The sequence below is a fragment of the Mustela erminea genome, chromosome Y (assembly GCF_009829155.1).
Source record: "Mustela erminea isolate mMusErm1 chromosome Y, mMusErm1.Pri, whole genome shotgun sequence".
In the NCBI taxonomy this organism is placed as follows: domain Eukaryota; kingdom Metazoa; phylum Chordata; class Mammalia; order Carnivora; family Mustelidae; genus Mustela; species Mustela erminea.
The window spans coordinates 2,908,528-2,924,935 of record NC_045636.1 but is presented as its reverse complement, the minus strand read 5'-3'; the positions used below and the strand labels follow the sequence as shown (position 1 = coordinate 2,924,935).

The 16,408-nt window shown below is 48.9% G+C and overlaps 1 protein-coding gene across 1 annotated transcript; it reads right to left on the bottom strand.

Moving 5' to 3' along the window:
• Window positions 1–759: 759 nt before the first annotated feature.
• On the bottom strand, window positions 760–13,586 carry LOC116583939 (testis-specific Y-encoded protein 8-like). Its single transcript, XM_032331960.1, has 6 exons — window positions 12,900–13,586; window positions 11,431–11,508; window positions 11,158–11,269; window positions 10,791–10,956; window positions 10,614–10,705; window positions 760–767 (listed from the first exon to the last, which is right to left on the bottom strand). Exons 1-6 carry the CDS (start codon window positions 13,452–13,454, stop codon window positions 760–762), a joined length of 1,011 nt encoding a protein of 336 aa, XP_032187851.1. The 5' UTR covers window positions 13,455–13,586.
• Window positions 13,587–16,408: the final 2,822 nt, after the last annotated feature.

Here is a 16,408-nt window from a genome sequence, read left to right as displayed (position 1 = left end):
AACAAATTATTATGTAAGGTGAAATACACTGTTTGCCTAAAATGTCTTTTACTGACACAAGTAACATACTGAAAAGCAGTATGTTACTTCTCCACAGCAAGGGGAACCTATTTTCCATTTGGGCATACTAAGCCAATTGTGTGTTCTTTTTTGTTAACAAAGGTGTGTAAAAGATTTGCTAAATCTCCAAAAAGGACACAAAAGAATGTGTTTGCCTCATTACTCTAGTGTCCTCCTAAAGAAATGATGTAAGTTGAAAGAAAAATTATATCTTGCAGGATAAGAAGTTGAGGAAATAAAGTAAGCATCCATTTCTTACCCATATTAAAGCAGCAAATGACCAGGGTGGGAGTAATGATAGTGAAACCAGTTTTTCACCTATATCAAAACTTGAGACAGTTAACTTTAGAGAGAATTAAGATTTAATTAAATTAGATTTAAAAACATTGGTAAACAAGCAAAAGTATTGGTAAACAAATTTTTGTTTTGGAATTACTCATGAACTATCTTGGGACTATTTGAAGATGTAACTCAAAGGCTTTCATATATTCTCTTACAAACATTGAGTTTTCAGTAAAATTAGGTGAAAATCAACAGGAAGTTTAAAAATTGATTTATGTTTGGAAGCTGAGTGTCTAAAAAGCCTTGATAAGCCTGCCTAATTGAGTTTGGAAAAATACAGGAAAATTGTATTTTTTTAAGGACAAGCATAAGGGAAAACACATACTGGAGCATTGGAAGTTTAAACTAAAAATTCCCTTATGATACTGAAATGGTAAACGGGGGCAAAAGGGAAAAACCCAAATTTTGGACTAAAGTGAAAAATCAATTTCACAAGTACTTCCAAATGTTTATTAATTCTTAAAAATACAGACTAAGGGCATCTGGGTAGCTCAAGTTAGGCATATGCATTTGACTCAGGTTATAATCTCAGGGTACTTTGACCCATCCCTGCATGTTTGCCTGCTCAGCCAGGAGTCTGCTGCTTCCTCATGTGGTAGCACATGCATGCATAAGCTCTCATTCTCCTTCACATAGTTGTTAAAAATGCAGACCAATTTTACAAGAGGGAAGTATTTTCATGAGTAAATGTTGATTAAGATCGGCAATAGGAATACTCAAAAGTTTAGTTAATTTGGAAAACTTAACCCCAAATAGTATTTTTCAAAGGAACCATTGCCATCTTTGTATATTTGGGTGACATTTTTACTGTTATGAAGATGTTTTTATTCACTAATGCTGTAGGTTTATGAAGATTGAACAAGAAGGATTTAAATTTCTCAGCAATCTTGCCTATTTTTACAGTGGAGGACAGGAAATAGCATCTGTGATATTCCAATCTGGGGGCTTTAAACTCCAGAAAGATTCTTGACAAGATGTTGTCATTATGGTAATATAAGTTACATGGGAAGAGAATAATAACCCAAAATATAAAATTTCTCTCCCACTCAGTAACAAGTTAGAGTAAATGTTGAATGAAAATCATAACCAGAGCTGAAAGTGTATTTCCTTAAAGTTTTCATAGGAACATAATTCTCAGGGAATAAATTTAACTGTAATCCAGAGTAGAAATTTATTTAAATTGGACTTCTTAAAAAATTTATTTTCTCTATACATTTTATAGGACTAATAAAAGGAGATGTATTGTTTTTGAGTCGGTTCTACATATAGTTTACATTAGTTGGCTTTGAAAGATAGCAATCATAAAATTCCTAATTGAACAAATGAGTCAAAGTTAATTATGGGGACGTCTGCGAGGCTCAGTAGGTTAAAGCCTCCGCCTTCAATTCAGATCATGGTCTCTGTGTCCTGGGATCAAGCCCCACATCTGGCTTTGTGCTCAGCAGGGAGCCTGCCTCCCCCCTCTCTCTGCCTGCCTTTCTGCCTACTTGATCTCTGTCAAATAAAATCTTTAAAAAGTTAATTATGTGCTGTTCTTGATTCTAGTCATTAAAACTGGTTTGTTATCTTAAAGCATATTATGCTGCCTTTAGAAACTATGTGTAAACAAGGCCACAACAAGTTTCCTGTGTTTATTGATTCAGGAATCAATGTGCATGATCATTCGTAGGTGCTAAACATAACAGCAGTGTTTAATATAGATTCTCTTAAAAAATGGTAATTTTTAAAAATTTTTTTAAAGGAGCTGTAGGTTGATGATAAGGAATAAATTTCCTCTTTTTAAAAAATCCTAGCTGGAGTATAAGTGACATTTATATGAGGCAGATTAAGAGGAAGAAATTTAACTTCGTATCAATGGGGAATCTACACAAATACGAAATTCCAAATGATGTAGGAAAAACCTTTGGGTTCAAATCCAATGGCCAAGAAAGAATTCTTGAGACATCTTTGGTGCAAAAACGTAATTAAAGTACAGGGGCAGGACCTGTGGGTAGAAAGCTGCACCAGGGTCATGAAGAATGGCCCATTATATACTTTCAAGTTGGGAGAGGTTTAGGGAGAGTGCAAGTCTCTAAGGAGTCTTAGAAACAAGGATTCCAGGATCTTAAGGGCCTAGCTATTTGGGGAAAAAGTCATCTATTACCATCTAATAAAACCTGAGTCATGAGAACCTTCAGATGTATATTTGCGGGCCATATGCTTGGAGAATGATTGCCAACATATAGCTTGGTGGGGGGCAGTAGAGATAAAGAAGTTTCCAGAGGAATTTTTATATGTCAAAGAAGAGTTAAAGGATCTTAGGGGTCAAGATCAGGGGGTCAGATCTTGTTTTTTTTTTTTTAAATCTTCTATTGATTTGCATTTCTTTCCTCAAAGGCCCAGATTCCCAGCCCCTTCTTAGCACAGAATATAGTGACATATATTGCATTTATCCTGTCTTTGTGATGTGGGAAACAAAGGCAGAAGAAAAATTATTAAATTCCCTTACTCCCTAGAGCCCACTCACAAGTCCTTGAAACAGGCAGAGTGACATTCCTTGAGGAACACAACTACCTCGATGTTAATACCTTGCTAAGGGATAACCTCTAATTCTGTTCCATGTAAGAGGGTACCCTATCATTTCATTGTTTTTTTTTTCTGCCTCTGCATAGGTAAGTACCAAGCGATAAATTATAGAGGCTTTGAATCTTTTTCCCCTTTTCTTTTTTTTTTTTTTGAAATTTCTTTTTATTTTCAGCATAACAGTATTCCTTTTTTGCACCACACCCAGTGCTCCATGCAATCCGTGCCCTCTATAATCGCCACCACCTGATACCCCAACCTCTCACCCACCCGTCAATTCAAACCCCTCAGATTGTTTTTGAGAGTCCATAGTCTCTCATGATTCACCTCCCCTCCCAATTTCCCCCAACTCCCTTCTCCTAACTCCCCATGTCCTCCATGCTATTTGTTATGCTCCACAAATAAGTGAAACCATATGATAACTGACTCTCTCTGCTTGACTGATTTCACTCAGCATAATCTCTTTCAGTCCCGTCCATGTAGCTACAAAAGTTGGGTATTCATCCTTTCTGATGGAGGCATAATACTCCATAGTGTATATGGACCACATCTTCTTTATCCATTCGTCCATTGAAGGGCATCTTGGTTCTTTCCATAGTTTGGCAACCGTGGCCATTGCTGCTATAAACATTGGGGTACAGATGTCCCTTCTTTTCACAACATCTGTATCTTTGGGGTAAATACCCAGTAGTGCAATTGCAGGGTTATAGGGAAGTTCTATTTGTAATTTCTTGAGGAATCTCCACACTTCTCCAAAGAGGATGCACCAACTTGCATCCCCACCAACAGTAGAAGAGGGTTCCCCTTTCTCCACATCCCCTCCAACACATGCTGTTTCCCGTTTTGTTAATTTTGGCCATTCTAACTGGTGTAAGGTGATACCTCAATGTGGTTTTAATTTGAATCTCCCTGAGGGCTAGTGATGATGAACATTTTTTCATGTGTCTGATAGTCATTTGTATGTCTTCATTAGAGAAGTGTCCATCCATATCTTCTGCCCATTTTTTGATATGCTTGTCTGTTTTGTGTGTGTTAAGTTTGAGGAGTTCATTATAGATCCTGGATATCAACCTTTTGTCTGTACTGTCATTTGCAAATATCTTCTCCCATTCCGTGGGTTGCCTCTTTGTTTTCTTGACTGTTTCCTTTGCTGTGCAGAAGCTTTTGATTTTGATGAAGTCCCAAAAGTTTATTTTCGCTTTTGTTTCCTTTGCCTTTGGAAACATATCTTGAAATATGTTGCTATGGCTCATATCGAAGAGATTACTGCCTATGTTCTCCTCTAGGATTCTGATGGATTCCTGTCTCACATTGAGGTCTTTTATCCATTTTGAGTTTATCTTTGTGTCCGGTGTAAGAGAATGGTCAAATTTCATTCTTCTACATATAGCTGTCCCGTTTTCCCAGCACCATTTATTGAAGAGACTGTCTTTTTTCCACTGTATATTTTTTCCTGTTTTGTCGTAGATTAATTGACCATAGAGTTGAGGGTCCATATCTGGGCTCTCTACTCTGTTCCACTGGCCTATGTGTCTGTTTTTATGCCAGTACCATGCTGTCTTGGTGATCCCAGCTTTGTTGTAAAGCTTGAAAGATGCCCTCAGTTTTATTTTTGATTTTCAACATTTCCTTAGCGAATTGGGGTCTCTTCTGGTTCCATATAAATTTTTGGATTATTTGCTCCAGCTCTTTGAAGAATGCTGGTCGAATTTTGATCAGAATGGCATTAAAATTATAGATTGCTCTAGGCAGTATAGAAATCTTAACAATGTTTATTCTTCAGATCCAAGAGCATGGAATGGTCTTCCATCTTTTTGTGTCTTTTTCATTTTCTTTTATGAGTGTTCTGTAGTTCCTGGAGTACAGATCTTTAACCCCTTTGGTTAGGTTTATTCCCAGGTATCTAATTGTTCTTGGTGCTATAGTAAATGGAATCGATACTCTAATTTCCCTTTCTGTATTTTCGTTGTTAGTGTATAAGAAAGTCACTGATTTCTGTACATTGACTTCCAGTAGTTTGGGGGTGAGTCTTTTGGGTTTTCCATATAAAGAATCCTGTCATCTGCAAAGAGAGAGAGATTGACTTCTTCATTGCCAATTTGGATACCTTTTATTTCTCTTTGTTGTCTGATTGTGGTTGCTAGAACTTCTAATGCTATCTTGAACAAGAGTGGTGAGAGTGGGCATTCTTTCGTGTTCCTGATCTCAATGGGAAGGCTGCAAGCTTTTTCCCATTGAGGATGATATTTGCTGTGGGCCTTTTATAGATAGATTTGATGAAGTTCAGGAATGTTCCCACTATACCTTTACTTTGAAGCATTTTAATAAGGAATGGATGCTGGATTTTGTCAAATGCTTTTTGTGCATCAATTGAGAGGACCATGTAGTTCTTCTCTCTTCCCTTATTTGTTCTATCACATTGATTGATTTGCAAATGTTGAACCATCCTTCTAGCCCAGGGATGAATCCTGGTCATGTGGATAATCTTTTTAATGTGCTTTTGGATCCTGTTGGCTAGGATCATGTTGAGAATCTTAGCATCCATATTCATCAGTGATATTGGTCTGAAATTCTCCTTTTGGTAGGGTCTTTGCCTGGTTTAGGGATCAGGATAATGCTGGCTTTATAGAAAGAGTATGGAAGTTTTCCTTCTGCTTCAATTTTTTGAAACAGCTTCAGGAGAATAGGTGTTATTTCTTCTTTGAAAGTTTGGTAGAATTCCCCAGGGCATCCGTCAGGTCCTGGGCTCTTGTTTTTGGGAGGTTTTTGATCACCTCTTCAATCTCGTTACTAGATATTCAGGTTGTCGATTTCTTCCTGTTTAATTTTGGTAGTTTATAGTTTTCCAGGAATGCATCCATTTCATCTAGGTTGCTTAGCTCATTGGCATATAACTGTTGATAATAACTTCTGATGATTGTTTCTACTTCCTCTGTGTTCATTGTGATCTCTCCCTTTTCATTCATAATTTTATGAATTTGGGCTTTCTCTCTTCTTTTGGATTAGTGAGGTCGAAGGTTTGTCGATCTTATTGATTCTTTCAAAAAACCAGCTTCTAGTTTCATTGATATGTTCTACTGTATCTCTGGTTTCTACCTCATTGATCTCAGCTCTAATCTTGATGATTTCCCTTCTTACGTGTGGAGTTGATTTGATTTGTTGTTGATTCTCCAGTTCTTTAAGGTGTAGAGACAGCTGGTGTGTTCTGGAATTTCAATTTTTTTGAGGGAAGCTTGGATGGCTATTTATTTCCCCCTTAGGACCGCCTTTGCTGTATCTCATAGGTTTTGGACTGAACTGTCTTCATTCTCATTGGTTTCCATGAATTGTTTCAGTTCTTCTTTGATCTCCTGGTTGATCCAAGCATTCTTAAGCAAGGTGGTCTTTAGCTTCCAGGTGTTTAAGTTCCTTCGGAACCTTTCCTTGTGATTGAGCTCCAGTGTCAAAGCATTGTGATCTGAAAATATGCAGGGAATAATTTCAGTCTTCTGATATCAGTTGAGTCCTGATTTGTGACGCAGTATGTGGTCTATTCTTGAGAAGGTTCCACGTGCACTTGAGAAGAATGAGTATTCTGTTGTTTTAGGGTGGAATGTTCTGTATATATCTATGAGGTCCATCTGTTCCAGTGTGTCATTCAATGCTCTTGTTTATTTATTGATTTTCTGCTTTTATGATTTCTTTCTGAGAGAGGTGTGTTAAAATCTCCCATTATTAATGTATTCCTATCAATATGACACTATCTTGATTAACAGTTTTCTTATGTAGTTGGCTGCTCCCATATTGGGGGCATAGTTATTTACAATTGTTAGATCATCTTGGTGGATAGTCCCTTTAAGATTGATGTAGTGTCCTTCTCTATCTTTAACTACAGTCTTTAGTTTAAAATCTAATTTATCTGATATGAGAGTCACTACCCCGGCCTTCTTTTGAGGCCCATTGGCATGAAAGATACTTCTCCATCCCTTCACTTTCAGTCTAGGTGTATCTTTAGGTTCCAAATGGGTCTCTAGTAGACAACATATGGATGGTTCCTGTTGTTTTATCCAATCTTCAACTCTGTGCCATTTTATGGGCGCATTTAGGCCATTCACATTGAGAGTGATTATCAATAGATACGTTTTTATTGACATCGTGTTACCTTTGAAGTCTTTCTTTCTGTAGATTGTCTCTTTATCTGTTCAATGCCAATCTTAGGATTTTTCCTCTTTTATAGAGCCCCCCCTTAATATTTCCTGCAGTGTCACATTGGTGGTTGCATAGTCTTTTAAGCCTTGCTGGTCTTGGAAACTCTTTATCTCTCCATCCATTTTGAATGTCAGTCTTGCTGGATAAAGTATTCTTGGCTGCATGTTCTTCTCATTTAGTGCCCTGAATATATCTTGCCAGCCCTTTCTGGCTTGCCAGTTCTGTGGTCAGGTATGATGTTTTTCTGATGGGCTTCCCTCTATAAGTAAGGAGACTTTTTGTCCTATCGGCTTTCAAGAGATTATACCTACAATTATGATTCCTCAATTTGACTATCAGGTACCTTAATGTTTTTTGGAATGTTTAATCTTGGGTGGAGACCGTTCAGCCTCTAGTACATGAAAACTTGTTCAAATCGCAAGATTGGGAAAATTTTCATGAAGAACTTTTCCACTACATCTTCTAGACTTCTTTCTTTCTCCTCCCCTTTAGGGATTCCAATAATTCTGAAGTTCGAACATTTCATGGCATCATTTATTTCTCTGATTCTGTTTTCGCGGCTTCTAAGCTGTTTGTTCCAAGCTTCCTCCTGATCCTTTCTCTCTATCTGTTTGTCCTCCAGATCACTAATTCTATATTCTGTCTCAGTTACCCTAGCTTTGAGAGAATTTAGATTAGATTGGAACATATTGAGAGCATAGTGAACCTCAGCCCTTTTAAGCTTTTAGCTCTGCCATAACATTGAGAACATCATCTCTGGTCACTTTCAGCTCAGCCCTAATCAATTCAATTGGTCATCCATGGCTTTCTCCAACCTAGCTATTACCTGGATAATTGTTAGCCTGAATTCTCTTTTCAATATATTTTCTATGTTGATAGCCATGATCTCTGTTGCAGAAGGTCCATCCTCTGTATTTTTCTTCTGTTGGGCATTCCTTCTCCTAGTTATTTTGGTGAGAGATGACTGAGCAGATGTAGCTGGATGTATCAACTATGGTGCAGTCACGGTGCACCCTGGAACACTTCTGAGCAATCAGGATTCCCCACCCAAATGAGAAAAAAGAAAAATTTAAAAAAAGGAGAGAGAGAGATATAGAGACAGGAAAAAAAGGGAAGATAAAAGAGAAGGTTCAGACCAAATGGGCCCCAAGGTAAGGTTTATGAAGTATACAAACAAAAAGACTGATTAAAGTATATGACTAGATAAAAAATTATATATATATATTTTTTTCTCTTGTCATATATTTATTTGCTATATTTATTTCATTATATATTTATTATATATTATATATTTATTTGCATATATATGTTATTCCTTTATTTGGTAAATATATAAAGGTTCTTCCTTTATATGCATATATATATATATATATATATATATATATATATATACACACACACACACACACACATGATCCCGGCTCACAGGCATGACAGTCGGCCACGCCAAAACACAGTCCTGCTCATGTAAACACACAACTAAGAGATAGACACCTACACACGCAGCATCCAACACACGTTCACAAACTCTCACATGTGGCACTGAAACCGAAACACACACAAGTCAAGCACACGTGCCCACACTCAGAGAGAAACCTACACACACATGCCAGCATGCACATGCTGCACATGTGAACACACCTGGCCCCTATGTACATGCAGTCACAGGAAGCCTCGCAACACTTTCACCAATGGGTGTGCAAACACACAGACAAAAGCAGAGACACACACTGTCGCCAGAATGCAGGCATCCACACTTCTCACACACACAAACACACATATACGAGCACACAAAAAACACACATACATATCACCAACACACACGATGTCCTGCACACAGGGGAGCAAAAGACAACACACAATTCCAACACAACGTGTACAATCATACACATGGTCCCCAGCTTAGAGGAATGCTCAATTCGCCACAGGTTCTTCCTCATGTACGTGCGTGCACACACATACACACACATATGTGTGCAAGCGCGGACCTGCCCTCAGTGGCTCCCTCACACATAAACACTCAGGATGTCACCCATCCCATGGAGCACACCTGCGTTCCCTCACACATCCGTGGAACTGTCCCCTGCGCTGCAGGAGGATCTGTTGTCACAGGGAGGGACCGAAAGACCGTGAGGGACCGCCTCGTCTTTGGTCCTCCCACGACCCTTGGTTTTGCGCTGGAGCTTTCCATGCAATGCCATGCAACTCAGCAATGCAGGGCACAGTTCCAGGTTCAAGGGCAACAGAAAAAGCTCTCCAAGCCATGTGAATACGGTGGTACGAGGAGCCCAGGGGCCCCCAGGGCCCCGCTCGGGAGCACCTTACCCCTCCTGTGTGCCCCGCTCTACAGAACAAGACGTCCCAAGAGAGCCCCGCCTCTTCCCATCCTCGGCCAGATCCTGCTTGGAAGGGTGGGGTTCTCTCCCCAGGCCAAGAACGGCAGTGCCCTGCCCCCTTGCTCTCCATCACCCCCACCCATGGAACCCAACAGGATGGGGGCTGGAGGGTCCCAACAGGCTTTTTGCCTCCTTGCCATTTCCTGTGCCCCCAATAGAAACCCACACATGGACACAAGGTGCTTTGTAACTTGTTTATGGCCCTTCTCCCTGACCCTGCAGCTAGGGGCAGGATTCTCTCGCGCTGCCGCTGCTGATCCTTGTCCTTTTGCTGTCCCGTGCAGGCTGAGCACCACGGAGACGAGCCCATCCCTGTCTCTCAACGGTGGAGGCCTCATCAGATTCCTCTTGGTGGTGCAACGCGGATGCTCTGTGATGTCCACTTCCACACAGCTGCCATGCCGTGACACACACACACACGCACGCGCACACACACACACACACACACACACACACAGAGAAACATGAAAATACACACAAAAGTCTTAGCTATTTGTGAAAATGTATGATGCCAGGGATAGTGAACGTGATGTTGTGAGCATGCCTTGTCCTCGTGGGATCCCTGTTCCTCCACAGCCAGGGCACTGTGACCCTGCTGGGGATGGCCTGGGACCATTCCCAAGGACGTGTGAACGGCTGTGGGAGGACACGCGGTGCTCAGGCATGTGGACGGCCGTCAGGGAGTCGTGGTGCAAGAGTGGGCTGGGACAAGGAGCCCGACTCCCCAAGACAGGCAGGCCATCCCCAACTGAATGAGTGGCAGGAGGACCGAGAGAGGGGCCGACAGCCATGGGAGACACTTCAGGAAAACGGGCTGGAGGAGCCTTGCTTCTCCGGATGGGCCAGGGGTTTTCCGAAGGACAGCATGGCGGGCATGAACCTGCCGGACTAGACCCATCCTCGGCCCTGTGTGTGCGCTCTGAGTTCCCCCAGGCTCACTTCCCACCCTGCCACCTGCTCCATGGGTCCAAGCTCCTCTGAGCCTCAGTTTCCCCGCCACTAAACTGACTGTCCCCTGGCACCCCTCCCCACAGGGCTCTGGACCCAGCCCTCCTGGCTCCTCACCGACAGGTCCTCCTCTCAGCTCATTCCCATAGGCCGCCTTCCTGCCTCGGGTAGTACTGCAAGGGATTGGGCCACAGGTCCTCGATGATGATCTGGTAGGGGACAAAAGGTCAGCTGAGCACGGGGCCCCCGACCCCGTTCCCCAGCAGCCGGGACTCCAGCATCTCCGCTGCTGACGAAGGCTGCAGGGGCCTCACCCCGGCGATCCTGTTGGACCCTGGGCAGCTGGGGTCACACAACCAGTTGAAGAAGTTCAGGCCGCTGGGGTCTCGCCTGCGGCTGGCTGCACCACGTTCATAATCCCAGAACCACTGGACTGGAGTGCAACGAGTCTCCCTATATCCTGCGGGACGAGGAAACTTAAGGGAGGCTCTCCGAGGCCTAGGACCCACGCCTGCTCTCGCTCTCAACCGACGACCTCTCCCCCTTCCTGTGCCAGATCCCCGCACTGCCCCGACCACCCCGCACTCCTCCCTTTCCACCCCCGGGCCCTCATGCCCGGCAGCCCTCCGCCAGCTCCTCTGAACCTCAAGCCCACACCTACCGCCGATGCTAAGGTGATACTCCTTAACGATCACGTCGTTCTGGAAGTAGGGGTTGCTCCCAAAGTAAAACATCAACCTGCAGCGGTACTTGGGAGGACGCAGTTCCTCCACCTGCCCCAGGAAAGCAAGTGGAGGGGGAGGGGGAGAGGGTTGTGTCCCCTAGGAGTTCTGCGTGACTGACTGACCGCGGCTCTCAGCAACTCTGCCGCACCCACTCCAGCTCAAACCCCACTCCCAAGGCACCACCGTTGGCCTCAGGCTCCAGGGCTAACCTCTAAATTGGTCATGTAGCTGAGCATGTCTGTGTCCTGGTCACCTATCACAGCTGATAACTGGGGGTGATTCAGGATCTGCCTTGGGTCAAGGAGCCTCGACGTCAAGGGCGCCGGGAAGAGAACCAGGAACGCCCCGGCCCTTCCCGACTGAGAGCCAGGGACGGAATGCGGCCTGTGCAGAAACAGCAGGCACTGCCCCCCTCCCAACCTCCCCAGCGCTTGCCCTTTCATCACCCATGCTCTGCCCTGGGGCATCGCAGGGCTTCGAGGATCAACAGGGCTGAGGCTCCCAGGGCCCAAGAGGGCAAGGCCAAGAGCCCGCCCGCTCTTCCCTGCCTACGTCCTCTCTGGCCTGTGCCCGTGCTCGGCTGGGCCAGGAGGCAGTCAGGCACCACTCTGGATGTCTGGATGGGCTCGGTCCCCCTCACGGCCCCGTTTTCTTGTGTGCTCACCTGAGGCCCTGGGCCCTTGAGGGACCTTCTGTGCCCACAAGGGGGCTGCTCTGCTCGCTTGCAGCATGGCTGCACACCCAGGGTCCCAAGCAAGGGCCTGGCACAGTCAGCCACACAGGGAGCAAAGGGGTAGGGCGGGAGGAAGGGGCGGGAGGGAGGAGACAGAGAGACAGAGACACCCAAACCCTGACGACCGACACAGACGGAGGGCTGGGAGGGTTGAGAAATAGAGAGGGAGCGAGCGAGCGAGCGCCGGTGGGGGACATGGAGAGGGAGAGGCAGGGAGGGAGGAAACGTGTCTGTGAGCACCTGGGCCAGGGGCCTCGCCCTGCTTCAGGAGGGCCTGCGGAGACAGAGTTTGTAGCACCCCGGGCACCGTGTCCAGGGTCCCGGGGCCCGCTGAAGTCTGGCAGCCTGCTGACTGACTCTCAATGAGTGCAAGCGCACAGAACACTAGGTCTCCTGGGAATTCGGCAACTATACACGGTTTGAAGGACACAGAATGAGGCGGGCAGCCTCTCCATCTGCCCCATTTACCTCCCAAATCCTTTCCTTCCAACATGTGCTCTGAGCCAAGTGGGCCTGGGCTTCACTAGGAGTCAAGAGTGTTGACACGGGTTCCGGGACCGCAGAGGCGTGTGGGGGTGCTGCAGCCCCAAAGCACTGGCCCGGAGCTTCCACTCAGAGAGGACTCCACAGGTCTCAGGCCCTGCCTTTCCCGCCAACGCGCACTCCCCGCACCCACCACATCCGAGACCACCCACTGCTGGACCCCAGCCCCCTAGGCAGTGCAGTACAAGGGTAGGCCCAGGGCTTGGGGGGTTGCGCCCACTGCTGGCCGAACGGCCTACTGCTGGCAGGTGCCCACTGGTGGAGGGGTGGGGGCCGTGGTTGGAGGAGCCCGGCCCAATTCGCAGTTCTCTTGCCCCTGGATCAGGCTCTGCTCCCTGCTGCCCTGCTCCCACTGTCCTCCCCAGGGGACAAAACCCAGCCTGCGCGATGAAGAAAGGATACCGCGCGTGCCCAGAAGCCAGGGATGCCCTGGATGATGGCCCTCCTTCGAGTCAGGTGACCACTCCGCTTCTGATTCATCCTGCGCTTGAGCCGCAAGTAGGCCCTGGTGGCTTGGACTTCCACAGAGCGGAGCGCTTCCTGAACCACCTGCAGCGCGGCAAGTGCGGCGCCGGCTGTGTCGGGCCGCGGCACCGGCTCTGCCTGCGACAGCTCCTTCGGCTTCTCGACCCTCTCTGCTTGCGCCACCTCCTCGTCTTCCACCGCCAGCAGCTCCTCGTCTTCCACAGCCACCACCTCCACCTCCGCCACGATATCCTCCACCACCAGCACCAACACCGGCTCCGCGTCGGCCTCCTCTGGGCCCCGCTGGGCCTCAGCTTCCCGCACAGCCGCGGCCACCACCCCCGCAGCCTCCTGGGCCAGAAGCGCCCCCGCGTGCCCGCAGGAGCCGCTCTCCCTGAGGCCCCCCGCCTCCTCACCGCCCCCGTCTGGGACCAAGCTTGTCCCGGATTCTGGGGCAGCCCCGCCTTCCCCGGACCTCCACTCCCTCTCCATGTGGCCGTGGCCCTGAGCCCAGGCAGCTGCGGAGGGCAGGCGATGGAGGCGGGACCGGCAGGTTCAGCTCCCGCGCCCGGCGTCGGCGGTGGGCAGCAGCCGCCTCTCAGAGCGCGCGGGCCTGGGGCACGCATGCGCACAGGGCCCCGGGGCGGTGGGTGCTGGAGCCGAGACGCGCGGGGCGGGGCGTGCTTGGGGGGAGTCACGCATGCGGCCTGGGTGCGACGGAGCCTCTGAGCCCCGCGCAGAACGCCGGGTGCTCCGGGGTCTCGCCCGGGATAGGGCCGTGGGCGTGGCCACCACCCTGCTGGGCCCTTGCAGGCGCCAGAGCTAGCCAGGAAGGCCGCCGGGGTCGCTCCCCCGCGGTGGCCTCCGCGCCTCTCAACCCCTAACGTTTTCTGCAGAGACACCTCTCAGGCCTTCCCGCAGGTGCCCTCGTGTCACAGTCCCGCTCGTCCCTTTCTCATCCGTCCCTCTGGGACCCCACGCCTGACGCCAGCATTTGAAATCCAGCGGCTGAATCCCGTGTCTGCCCGCAGCCCGAAAGCCTCCCGCGCTCCTTCTTAGCTGAACCCGGGCAAAGCCCTGGGGGCATCGGCTGGTGCTCCAACTGAGCCGCGTCATTGTCGCCAGGCTTTTGCCCTGGAACAACCCAGTGGTGGAGGGAGCCAGGAGCCTACCACCAAGCTGCTGCGTGCAGGGGCCACCCCCCTCCACACCCCAGCACCACCCGGCTCCACCCAGCTTTCCTTCAGAGAAGGAATCGGCACACAAAGTCCTTGCCCTGAAATTACGTAGCCAAGAGCCACAGTCCCTGGCCACCAGGGTGCATACAGAGCTGCTAAGCCGGCCCCAGCCAGCTCCCCCACTGGCACTGGGAGGCATGCTAACGGGCCAGACTTTTATTCCAAGGACCAACTGCATCCTTCTCGGAGCCAGCCACTGGTAAAACGCGCTCCCGCTGTACTTTCCTCTGCCCGACCTCTTTCCCTTTCCCGTCTGTGTCTCTTTTCCTCTTTGCGTTCTCTTCCATCGCCTGACTTTCATGCAAGGGCCCTCGGGGTCTTCCTTCCAACTTTGCTCCGAGTGCTCCCTTTGTCTGGGTCCGTCGCTGAGTGGAGTACCAGCCGGGGAGGGGATGGCGCACCAGCCAGGTGCGCATTGACAGCACATGTGTCCTTTCTCAGCAGGTCCTTCGGGTCCGAACCACACCTCATGCAGGTGCACTCCAGGGGCGGGATCATGGGCCGCATAGGACGCAGGCCACCGGAGGTGTGAGGAAGTCCCCGCGGGGCATGGCAAGGCTGCCAGCGTTGCGGTTGCATCATGGGAGGGCCTCATTTACGAAGGATGGGTGGGTGTGTCCTGGGGGGTTTTGACCCGAAAGAAGCAGGAGGAGCTTCCTTGAGATGAAGGGCAGGCTGCTTGGTGGGCCCAAGTGTCTCTGTTGCCCACGTTAGCTGTCAGTGCAGAGAGGGACGCCTGCAGTGAGAAAAAGGCACGGCCGCCTGTGGCGAGCAGGCAAATTATCTGAGACTGTCCCTGAAAAGGTCCCGGCGTTGGCGTGACTGGTGCCATCCAAACTGACCTAGTGCATGCAACCGTACCCAAAACACTAGAGGAGGGTCCTGAGGCACAACTGCCCTCGAAACAGCACAGCCTTGCAGATGGGGGAGGCTGCGGTGGTGACAGAGACAGGGAGAAGACAGGGAGACTGGGAGCAGAGGCACAGTAGCCCAGGGGGAAGAAGAGCTGGGAAGCGAGGGGGGCGATGGGAAGGACGGAGAGAGTGGCGTGCAGAGGGTCGGTTCAGGACGGACAGGAGTGTGCAGGTGTGGGGAGGGAGACACAGCGACGGAGCGAGGAAGGGCGCAGGCACAGAGGGAGGCTTTGGTCGTACAGAGGGTGCAAGGCGGACAGGGCCCGAAAGACATACTGCCTCTGCAGAAGGGACCCCCCCCCCCCCCGCCACACACACACCCGAATGGGGAAGCAAGCGGTCCGCTGAGCAGAGCTCCATCCAGTGGTGTCGAAGAGGTCAGCAATCGTGTTTCCTGAAAACACGGGTCAGACAGCCAAAGAAGAAGTCACGGCGGAGGAGAGGGTGGAAACAGACAGGGGCTTACACAGGAAGCGGGGAGAGCAATCATGGGCGCCAGGCGGCCCCGGTCGGTAAGGAGTCTTCACAGCCATGGAGGACGATGCAGACGACGGCACAAAGGGCAGCCTTTGAAACGCTTCCCCTGCCTACGCTCCGTGCGAGAGACTGAGCTTCTCGTCCCGTAGCCACAGAGCATTTGAATGTTGGAGGAGGGAGAGAGATGAGTGACCTGATGACCTAGGCGTGGCCCCTGAGATCCCTCCCCCTCGCTGGCTGGCAGTAGGAGGGCGGCTGTTCCTCTGTTCCCAAGGATGCGTCACCACATGGCTTCTGGCGCTGGCAGCCAAGGACTCCTCGAAGACTACTGAGACAGTTCCGGCCTCATCCACGTTGAAGCCCCGGCCTTCAACTCCACATTGAAGAACACGGGGCCCAGGGCCCAGGCAGATTGTCTCCAGGAGAGAAATTCATACAAACCCAAGTTGGGCTAACGGCCCGGCATCTGTGGCAAATAAGAGACTCACCAGGGCCAAAGGCCATTATGCTGGCCCACCTGCGCTGATATGGGCTCAGGCAGGGATGCGACATCAGAGACGTGACGGTACAGGCCGACCCAGAACAAGACACTCCGAGCCACGCTCAGGAAGAGAGAAACACATGGGCGCAGAGTGACACACATGATCCTCCATCTCCCGAGACGAGCCGACAGGTACAGGAACAAGACAAGTCCGGAGCCGCCGGGGACTGAAGCACATGCTCCTGAGTTTAAGGCCCGGGTTAGGTGCCATGCCGCTTCGAGGAAGGACGCGGTCGACACCCCACAGAGTGTCGGGCAGCGATGCAAAGCTCCTTT

What these genes read in the sequence shown, in the direction of transcription:
- LOC116583939 (XM_032331960.1), bottom strand. Translation starts at nt 13,454, where the DNA reads ATGGAGAGGGAGTGGAGGTCCGGGGAAGGCGGGGCTGCCCCAGAATCC. An exon ending in GTATCACCTTAGCATCGGCG is followed by an intron (nt 10,957 to 11,157) that starts GTAGGTGTGGGC and finishes CTCGTCCCGCAG; the next exon opens with GATATAGGGAGACTCGTTGC. An exon ending in GTGAGGCCCCTGCAGCCTTC is followed by an intron (nt 10,706 to 10,790) that starts GTCAGCAGCGGA and finishes GTCCCCTACCAG; the next exon opens with ATCATCATCGAGGACCTGTG.